The sequence below is a fragment of the Salvia miltiorrhiza genome, chromosome 5, assembly GCF_028751815.1.
Source record: "Salvia miltiorrhiza cultivar Shanhuang (shh) chromosome 5, IMPLAD_Smil_shh, whole genome shotgun sequence".
NCBI classification, from domain to species: Eukaryota; Viridiplantae; Streptophyta; class Magnoliopsida; order Lamiales; family Lamiaceae; genus Salvia; species Salvia miltiorrhiza.
The window spans coordinates 57,283,214-57,294,505 of NC_080391.1; the positions used below are offsets into that span (position 1 = coordinate 57,283,214).

The 11,292-nt window shown below is 31.9% G+C and overlaps 1 protein-coding gene across 1 annotated transcript; it reads right to left on the reverse strand.

Annotated features, from left to right (window-relative positions):
* Window positions 1-5,580: 5,580 nt before the first annotated feature.
* LOC131025427 (uncharacterized) lies at window positions 5,581-7,123 on the reverse strand. Its single transcript, XM_057955197.1, has 3 exons — window positions 6,934-7,123; window positions 6,262-6,418; window positions 5,581-5,766 (listed from the first exon to the last, which is right to left on the reverse strand). Exons 1-3 carry the CDS (start codon window positions 6,934-6,936, stop codon window positions 5,720-5,722), a joined length of 207 nt encoding a protein of 68 aa, XP_057811180.1. The 5' UTR covers window positions 6,937-7,123; the 3' UTR covers window positions 5,581-5,719.
* Window positions 7,124-11,292: the final 4,169 nt, after the last annotated feature.

Here is an 11,292-nt window from a genome sequence, read left to right on the forward strand (position 1 = left end):
AACTCATGGTGTGTTTAGTTGGAACAGCTTTTAATATTTGGAAAATCTAAGATTTTTTTTATTTACTTTTATTAGTTTAGAAAATAGATACCCACGACATCGTTACCACTTTTATCATTTTAGTTCGTCCAAGATATCATTTTCACATCCATTTATAGCAGTAGGGTTCACAAACTCTACTCACAAGTCACAACAATAGTGATACTCAAACTCCACTCACAATGATACCAACTACTATCAACTACTATCCGGCACTTTTTTAAAACTCGTGCCGTCCATAAAATGTAAAACGATATCGTGCACGAAGGGAGTAATATTGTATCATCTTCATCCCATTTAATATGATTCAAAAGTTATTTTAGTGGACACATGAGTGTTTGTAAGAAGGAACTGTCCTAGGGTTTAACCAAAGCAGGGTACCTCAGTGACAACAATTGATACTAAATTATTCGGTAGACTTAGAATATAACATCGTTCACCACGACATTATAATCTAATGGCTACCTACGAGCTCTACAATCAAATGAAATTTATTGAATTACTTGGTTTATTAAGTTTTTATGGGTCTACGTACTTATTAGGTAGATTTTTAATCCGTTTGTACTATTTTGGACTCTTTTCTTTGATGTCCGCCCATCATCCTCGCCCTCGGCTTATGTCGTTGTGGTTGTCTTCCCTTGTGTGTACCTAAGTTTTAGTTTGTAATTTATTTTCTTATTTTATATACATATCTTTAAAAAAATTTAGAACATCCCAATTGTAGTAGCTCAATCCCAAAATGGAAGATGAACATTAATCATTATATTGAGGTATAATGTGGTCATAAATCATATTCTTTTTAACATGCGTGTCAAAAAATAAGGAGTCATATTATGGGAATATTGAATTAAGATTTGATTCAAGTGAGTTGAAGTAACTAAGAAGTACTAGTACTACTTTTGAGATAGAAGTTTATATATATATATATATATATATATATATATAGGGAGAGGTTCAGGAAAGAACCATAAATAAAAGAAGACCGGAGAACCATTTTCAGCCATTCGATCATCAAGATCTACGGTGGATGCATCATCTTGTTGGATGAATGCAGATCCTGGGTTCGAATCCTGAAGGGAGCATTTTTTTTTTATTTTTTTGAGTGCATTAATTTTAACAGCTCTAGAACCACATTATTTGTGAGAACGGGAGAACCATCAAATCTAATGCATTCACTGTAAAAATTAATGCATCCGCTGTTAAAATTAATGCACTCAAAAAAATAAAAATAAAAATGCTCCCTTCAGGATTCGAACCCAGGATCTGCATTCATCCAACAAGATGATGCATCCACCGTAGATCTTGATGATCGAATGGCTGAAAATGGTTCTCCGGTCTTCTTTTATTTATGGTTCTTTCCTGAACCTCTCCCTATATATATATATATATATATATATATATATATATATATATATATATATAGGGAAAAGTTCCCTTGAGAAAGCTATATATTGTTAGAATTGAGAATAAATTTGGTCCATTAGATTTTTATCTATCAACGAACATGATTAAATCTATTGAGATAAGCCGTTTTATAGATGTAAGGGCATAAGTGTATTTCCTTAGAATTCGTAACGTATGAGATCCCTCAGTTTTCGGTAAGTGTTTGACTTTTTTATGTGTATTTTTGAAATTGTTTGAAGAATACCCAATATTAACAAATTAGATTGTATTATATTCATTCTTTAACGTTTTCAAGGCCACATGTTTTTCCATATCGCATATTAGTGTGTTTGGCTTAAGGGCTAAAGCTTAGTGCATGTTTTAGTTTACCCATTAGTTAACCCAAAATATTTTTTAGTTGTTAAAATATTAAAAGACTGCATTTCGTATATATTAGGGTTATTTATATAAAATCTGTGTAAATTAAATAATAATATCTCAATAACCATCCAATCCCATTATTAAATACAGAATGAAATTTTGAATAAATAAAATACAAAATTAGATTTTTTTGGCATTTATTTTAATAACAGTATTTTAACAAATTAAATAGAATATTGTGCTCATCATTATATTCATGTGTTCAAACAATTTTTGGATACGTTCATTAATCAAAATTTCCCATTTTATCGACATATACACTAATAAATCTTCTATATTCAATGATAGGAGTATGTTTTATGGAGATTTTTTTTTCTTTTTTCTGAAAGTTAGAAACATTGAACATGTCAATAGTATTTGATGAACATAACAATAATTTTATTGAACGTTTGGGGATCAAATCCTAAAGTGCGAAATTTTAAATAAATACATCTTTTTAACAAATACATTCGTTCATAAAAAATTACTGACATGTTCATCACAATTATTGATATGTTCATTAAAATTTGAACACGAAATTTATTCTTAATTCTGGATCGTTTAATAGATCATGATCAATGGATAAGATTATTTCTCGCTTCTTTAAAAATTTATCCTTCTCAATAGAACTTTTTCCTTCGACTATCCCATTTTCCCTTATTCTCTTATATTCATTCTTAACGTTTTCGAGGCCACATGTTTTTCCATTATTTAAATCGCATATTAGTGTGTTTGGCTTAGGGGATAAGCTTAGTGCATGCTTTAGTTTACCCATTAGTTGCCAAAATATTTTTTAATATATTCACTAGTAAAATCACGGTGGATTAAGTCCTCGTTCGACCATCGTCTATATGGTAAGCGAGCAAAAATTGGGATTTGATTATGATTCTATAATCAGATTGAAATAAAATTGACTGTTCTATCCCTAATTCGTATAAAAGTAGGATTCTGTATTAATTTGAATTGATCAATTCTTGGCTCGGTTAAAATCAGAGCCGTAGGATCAAAGTAGATGAACGCACTGGATTTCTTCTTATTTCTAAGTCTAAGAGGGTTTTCTAGTAGAGTGCAACCCTATATAGTATATATATATATATATATATATATATATATATATATATATATATATATATAAAGAGAAGTAATTAATTATTGAGAATAAGGAATTTTACGATCACTTGTAGTAAGCGCGAATAATTTCATAATTATATGTGTCAAATTCGTCTTGTCTACATATATCGAAAGTAATCATTCAAGAAAATTATCACTAAAATTTATACAAGCCATAATTAACTATATATATAAGAATAAAATGAAAACAGGCCATAACTACATATGTCTCAAATTCATTCTTCTTGTACGGCTAGAAACGCAATGGCATTTGTTAAGGACATTAATATGGTAGTCAAATCTTAGTGAAATGTGTATAAATAAGATGTCGCAAAGGTCTATGTTTGAATTATTATTTTATTTAATTAACAATTAATAGTATCACTCAATATCAGATTTGGACGTACCATTTGTTGAATTGTTGGCCTCGGTTTTCTCAGAAATCTCTGTTCTTTTTATTTGTCAACGAGTGGTCACACCTCCTATATATATATATATAGATGTGTGTTCTTATAAAAAAGAAAAAAAAATCTAAACAATTAAATAAACGTACTCTGAAATTAAGTCAATTAATTGTGTACTAATAAATGAAGTCAATTATACAATGTTTGTGAACATGTTATTTTATGAAAAAAAATAGAATTTGGTGCAACGACATGCAAAATTTTGCACTTTCCTCATAATAAAGTTTACAAATATAAATAGACTGACTATATCAACCAAATTGATACGTGAAGATGATATGTCGGTGGCAATGAGAATAAAAATAAAATTTAGAGGGATGAATAATAAATTGAGGAGAGGTAGAGGGATGAATAATAATTCAGGGACCACAAAATTCATGCTAAATTGCCAAACCCTGAGTTCGATCTTATATCTTAGATTATTTCGTATTTAAAAACCTAAACCATGCAGCTTGGCTATTTTTATAATGGTGGCCTAATTTATTTCGTGTAAGAGATCAATACACACCGTAATAATTTACACATATTAAATGTGAATAAATGAAGCTAGCTAGAACATGTCACATATATTTATTTCATTTAGATACTAGCTGGCCTCTATACATATAGTGTGTGTATATTAAAAAAATTCAAAACGTTTGGAGGCGTGATTTAAATGAGTTCATCCATAGTATAACATATGGTGGATCTACTAAATAGTGTAATGTCTACACATTAATCGCCTAAAAAAAAACCAATATACTACTATATAATATGTATATTTAACTCTTTCTCTCTTTTCACCGAAAAGCGAATCTGAAGAGAGATGAAGCGCACATCTGCATAAGTAATTAAGCAAATAAATAATCAAGTGGACCACTTGGGAAGTTTGATGGTGCAACTAAATACTTAATTAATTGAGCAACTGCTGTTATTGTTTATTTCTGACACCCAACTATAAACTGTTGCGGTAATAAAGCAGCTATATTATATCTGACACAATTACATATATAATTTTGGGTGTATTTTGATACTCAGCTCAAATGAACTGTGATTTTATATATATAATTTGCCAAATATTAAAATGAACAGTGAAATATAGTTGCGAGATCTCATTATTGGTGACCACGTGAGACAAACCGCTCCTTGGCTAATGTCTGGTTTCCAGATGTACTTCCCACATTAAGATAATATAAATTTTAATCTAAATGGATGGCAAATTCCTCATTTTTTTTCAAAAGAATGTCATAAATGCATGTAGTCAACTGATAGTAGTGAACATAACAAGAAATAGAAGAGTGGAAAAATGTCTATATGTTACATTATTCTTCGTCTGCTGATGCATGATTTGCAAGGCAGTAGGAATATAGAGTTTTTGTGCTTGCCTACAACTACTCTAAATGCATATACGTTTTTTTCTGCGCACATCCAGTTTGCCTTCTTCGCCTGTGGAGTTACAAATTGTTTTGTCAAACTACGCAGCAGTCTTTTCTAAAGACATTTACATTAACTTTAAGACAATAATGTTTTTTACGACATGGGATTTTTTTTATTTATGAAATTACATTATAAATAATACAAACCACACACACACCCCACCTAGTGATTATTGTGGCCGAAAGTATTCGAACTTGTGACCTCTTGGACAACAGGCAACCACCCCAACCACTAGGCCATCCCAAGGGGACTACGACATGGGATTATTGACTAGCGAGGATGGTGCATATGTGCTATAATATTAATTTATTTATATGTAAAGTTGTGTGTCAGTGTGTGTACGATTTAAAACCTTCTTAAATTCAAGGAGTGATTGTTGGGGTTGGTCATAGAATCGGAATATTGCTTGCGATTGGACAAGTGTATGATATGTCTAATTAGAGAATCTATCAAAATAGAAACAAAGTAAGATGAGATATGTATATGATGATGCTTCAGCCCAGCATAGGTCATGAATTTGACGTCCGCACGCAAATAACCTTATTAGCCCAAGAAGCCCAACAATGAATTCCAGCCTCTTTCTTTGTTTCTCTTCACAAAACCAAATAATCCCAATCCTCATCTCAACACAAACAAACTAAGAAACTAGCTAGAAGAATCTGGTGCTCTACAATTGTTGTAGAAGAACCTCAACGTATGTGTCAAATCAAGAAACAGGTCAAGTTATATAGTATCACACAGCCAAAAAGAGAAGGAAAAAAGAAAAGTTTATTAGGATGTTTTTGTAGAGACAGGTGAAGTTGTTACATAACCGCGCGGTATGTTGTTATACAACTGGTACATAACCACAAAATGAGTTCTGCCTTGCCTCAAGCATCATTGTATGGTTAAGCAACACCTCCGCTCGTCGCCGTCCTGATTATCTGGAAGAGTGCTGATCAAAACAAAACATAATGTCACAAACCCACTCCTCTTCAATTCAATGTTGCTACAATCAATCAAGTAAGAAGCATGAACTTTACCCAAGAATCGCAGAGTAACAAACTTATTGTTCTACAATATAAATCTAATGTCACATGCAGTAGAATAAGATACTTGCAAGGTTTCATGAGCAAAACATAATGTCACAAACCCACTCCTCTTGAATTCAATGTTGCTACAATCAATCAAGTAAGAAGCATGAACTTTACCCAAGAATCGCAGAGTAACAAACTTATTGTTCTACAACATAAATCTAATGTCACATGCAGTAGAATAAGATACTTGCAAGGTTTCATGAGCAAGACCAATATCCATATGAGATGGTTATAAAGCATCATAAGTTAGGTAAATTACTTCCTAAAATGTTTGATCTAATCTCAGTCTAATATAACAAAGGCATGTGCGAGTGCGAACTAACATTAGAGAGATGATCATGAGAAATACTTACATGAGCCTATGACAACAAAAATGAAAAACCCAAGCAAGATAGGGCCAACAGGGTAGTTGTTGGCCTTCTTTGCGGTGGTCTCTGGGACAGCACCTCGCTTAGTTATGTTCTTCTCAAACCTCTCCACTTTCCTGTCAGCAAGCCTCCTTGAAGTTGTCTGCATGGATAAAATCATATTAACTCCAATGTGAGTTATGTACTTCAAAATTCAAATAGTAATCCTAGCCTACGATCAACTTACGTTCATTGATAACAAAAATAATGGAGGTATCTAATCTGCTTAATTTGGGTACAATGCATGAGATGAGAGAGATAAATCTCGGTTCTACATACCAAAAAATTCGAGAGTAAGATAATGCTTTTTTTCATACACGACGGCTTTCATGAACTTGCGGAAATTTCTATTTAGCAAGAGAAGACATTGCGAATCATCACGGACAAGATTAATGAGAGGATAAACATGATTATTCAGCTATTCCAGCACCATAAATTCTCCAAAATTTCATATATAATTCTCGTTTCAACTTTAAAATTATTAAGCATGCCTACATTGGCACTAACTAAACAGATAAGCTCTCAAATTTAACGAATAATTAATCCAGCATTCACAAGAACAATATCGACATAGCAAACTGAAATCATCGCAAAAGAACAAATAGATACAAATCTTACCATTGTTACAGTGAGATCGGTTATCCGTTAAAACTCCGAACAAAAAAAACTCAGCAAAACACAAGAGCAATTCAGCTCCGGCGAGGTAATCAGAAACCGATCTCTTTATTTGTCAACGTTTTCCCTTTTTCCTCTCCGGAAAATTTCGCCCACAGAACCAATTGGCACGATTACGATATAAATCTCGCCGCTTTCTACAGTAATTATAGGAGTTATTGCCGCGTCAATCTCTGGCTTCTGATTGGGTCAAACGCGTATGTGATATACGTGGCTTAATACCATTGGCTGATCATACGTAGGCACATTACGAGTCCGAGTTCTGTTTTGTTTCTGGTGGGTCTATTTTTCATAATATTCGTTAGTATCGTTACACAAAATTGATCTCCACCGTTAACGGTTATATTTTGGGCTTTAATAGTTCTAGCCCAATTTTGGCCCGTTAAATATTAGAAGTCATCAAAATAAGGCCTGTTAACGGATATATTTATTATTCCAAGCCCACGTAGATCTCCTTCATGCTTACATGAGTTGTAGTACAATTATATCAATATTAATAGAATTTAATAGTATAAATTTGTACTATCAGGTGCGTTTACATTGATGGAAAAGGTATATTTTCACCTATTTTTAACCATTTTTACATGTTTATTATGATAGAAAAAAATTTCGGGCATGATGAAATATTTTCTCGAGTAGCCCTTTTTCACTCATTTTCTCTATAACATTAAATAATATTATCCTAAGATAGAGGTGTGAAAATATTTTTCAATATTTTCTCATGTTTTCTTATATATAAAAGGGTGTTTCTACGTCTTCACGTTACGGAATATTTTACAAGATTCTAGCCATAAGGTGATGCGGTGATTAATTAATCGGGGCATGCTAATTCTGAACTAATTAGATCATTGATTGCGTCACGATCAAAAGAATGCGTTCAGTTGTGTAAAAGTGTAAACTAAGATTTTTCAATGGTTAGATAGAATTGTGTTCATTTTAATTCGAAAAAAAAATACTACTATGTTGTAAATATATCTTCTAGATATATCTTATGTGTGTTGACCAAGAAACCTAGAGGGAGAATAACACTTGACATCTTCAAGCCACCGGAGTTGACTGTCCTCCGTTCACACCGGACGTGTGTGAACGTTCACACTGGACGTGTGTGAACGTTCACACCGGACGTTCACACTTGGTTTAACACCTATAAATATGGGTGTGTTGTGAACTTCACAATAACGATATTTGTATTCTCTACTATATTCTCTCGCTTCTCTCTAGTTTATAACACGTTATCAGCACCATAGTTCTAGTCCTCTCATCTTCCTTCGATCGTAAAAGGATTGGAGGTATGCCCTAGGAAAGAATTGTGTCTTTCCAATAAGATACGACTAATTTTCTTTTCATCTGAATTTCAATCCGTATAATTTTAGTAATCATCTAAATCCAGACGAAAGAAACTTTGAAGTATTAGAATATTATACTGTTTAATATGTTTATATCAATAAATTGGCTTGGAAATAACCAGAAAACGGAATCATGGTAACATATATGCTTTGCATAAAAGAGATTGTTATTGAAATTTGTGCAAATTCCCCTTATATTTGTGGTTTGATGCAAATATGTTATATTTGTTTATTACGAATGATATAATTTTCGTTATTCTTGAAGAAATACAAATAATCCTAAAAGTTATATTTTGATGCTATTAAAATAGCATTTGTTTGAGCATATTAAATTAGTGATGCATTTCGAATGATATTGATCTTAATCATTCCACCAAACAAAAGTGAATTTTGATTGGAATTTGGAGGATATAAAGTAAATTTTTGATCTGTACTTAGACGGAATATGTCATTTTATGTAAACTTGTATTTGATATGGTATAAAAAGTCAATGTGAAATAGTAGATTTTAGAAAAATAATAAAGAAAAATATGAAAAGTTCACGCAAAATAGAAGACTATTTTGATAATTGGAGACATAATAGATTCGCTCGATTATGTTAAAAAGATATGATGCCAATAGATTTAATCTCAATATTTTTGTGCACCCTTTCGGTGAGATGACAAACATATATAATTGAGTTTTAATTTATTTTGTTTGTTAAGAGTGCAATATTTGATTGGATCTTATTCTACAAAATCTTGAATATGATTTACTACTACGTGGCAATTCTTGTTTCGTATTATTCAATGTTCTACTACTTGAATCACTATTGATATTATCATGTATTGGGAAATTTTTTAATTCATAGTGGATATATACTTTGTATATTATATATATACAACGTATTTTTTTAAAATAATCTTGAAAAACTCATTGATGCTATTCAAATAGCACAAGTAGTATTCCTGAAGAATATTACATTCAAGATCTTAAATTGATGCTATTAAAGTAGCACAAGTAATATTCCTGAAGAATATTACATGCTCTAAGAGCAAGTAAATTAAATATTTGGATAACATATCCTTGAATCTTTATCTATTTGATTCATATTGTTGCTCCCGATGTAGCACAATCAATATTCCATGAAGGATATTACATACTCTTCAAGAGCAATCCATATTATATGCTTTTGAAAATTAGACCTTGAAGGTCAAACGGCCCTAAAGGCCGAATGGTTGTACTCTTTTTCCCTTACTAAGTTTTTTCCTACGAGGTTTTCTTAGTTAAGGTTTTTAACGAGGCAACTAGTGTAATATATGAGTAAATATATATGTCTTGTACTATTTTCCTCGTCCAAATTTTTCCCATGGGGTTTTTACGGAGAGGTTTTTAACAAGGCATGAATATATATATATATATATATATATATATATATTAATATCATATGAAATCTTGTGATATTTGTCTTGGTAAATAAATACACATATTATTCTTCAAAAGAAGAAGTATTTCCTTAAGTTGACATTAGATGAGAATAATGTTAACATAATATCAGGTGCATCAAAAATCATTGAAGGCTCCGGAAGAGCTTGTATCATTTTGTCAAATGATACTAAATTAGAAAGAAGAAGTATTTCCTTAAGTTGACATTAGATGAGAATAATGTTAACATAATATCAGGTGCATCAAAAATCATTGAAGGCTCCGGAAGAGCTTGTATCATTTTGCCAAATGATACTAAATTAGATATTGAAAATGCCCTGCACTTTAGTAAGTAACTTACTAAGTTTCAAGGATATCCGAAATAATGGATACCACATCGAGACAATTATGTGAAAGGTAGAAATGAATATATTTGCATAAATTCTTTTGTTTCAGGCTATAAGCTGACAAAAGAAAAAATTAGCAACACTACCTTCTGGAATGTATTACACATTCATAAAAACAATTGAGACAAACCATTTCATGAACGTAAAGTTCAATGATACAAAAAGCTTTAAGCTTTGTCATGATAGGTTTGGACATCCTGGAGCGACTATGATGCGCCGAATAATCAATAATTCATATTGGCACAACATAAAGAATCAAAAGGTTCTTTCTACAAATGAATTCTCATGTGATGCTTGTGCGCAAGGCAAGTTAATTAGTCATTAGACCTTCATATACGAAGGATAATACTGAATCTCCATATTTCTTAGAAAGAATTGAAGGAGACATTTATGGACCTATACATCCACCTTGTGGACCTTTTCGATAATTTATGGTATTAATTAATGCCTTTTATAGATGGTCCCATGTATGCTTGCTTTCTACTAGAAATGCAACATTTGCTAGACTACTTGCTCAAATAATAAAATTAAGAGCTCAATTCCCAGACAATTCAATTAAAAGAATTCGTCTTGATAATGCTGGTGAGTTTACATCTCAAGCATTTGATAACTATTGTATGGCTATTGGAATTGAGATTGAACATCCAGTAGCTCATGTCCATACTCAAAATGGTTTAGCGGAATCATTTATTAAACGTCTTCAAATTATTGCTAGACCATTACTTATGAAATCAAAACTCCCAACTACTGCTTGGGGTCATGCCATATTACATGCTGCAACATTAGTTCGACTAAGGCCATCAGCTAATCATGAATACTCCCCAATGCAAATTATCTTTGGCCGAGAACCCGATGTTTCTCACTTACGAACTTTTGGTTGCGCGGTTCAAGTCACAATTGCACTCCCACAACGTACAAAAATGGGTCCCCAACGAAGACTTGGGATATATGTTGGATTTGATTCACCATCGATTATAAGGTATCTAGAACCTTTAACAGGTGATTTATTTACTGCACGTTTTGCAGATTGTCATTTAGATGAAATGACATTTCCAACATTAGGAGGAATAAATCTACATCCAGAAAAGCACAAGGAAATCTCTTGAAATGAGAAAAACTTATCACATTTTGATTCTAGAACAAAT

Coding starts and splice junctions, on each gene's coding strand:
- LOC131025427 (XM_057955197.1), bottom strand. Junction 5,767..6,261: donor TTTTGTTGTCATAGGCTCAT/GTAAGTATTTCT, acceptor TGTTTTGATCAG/CACTCTTCCAGATAATCAGG.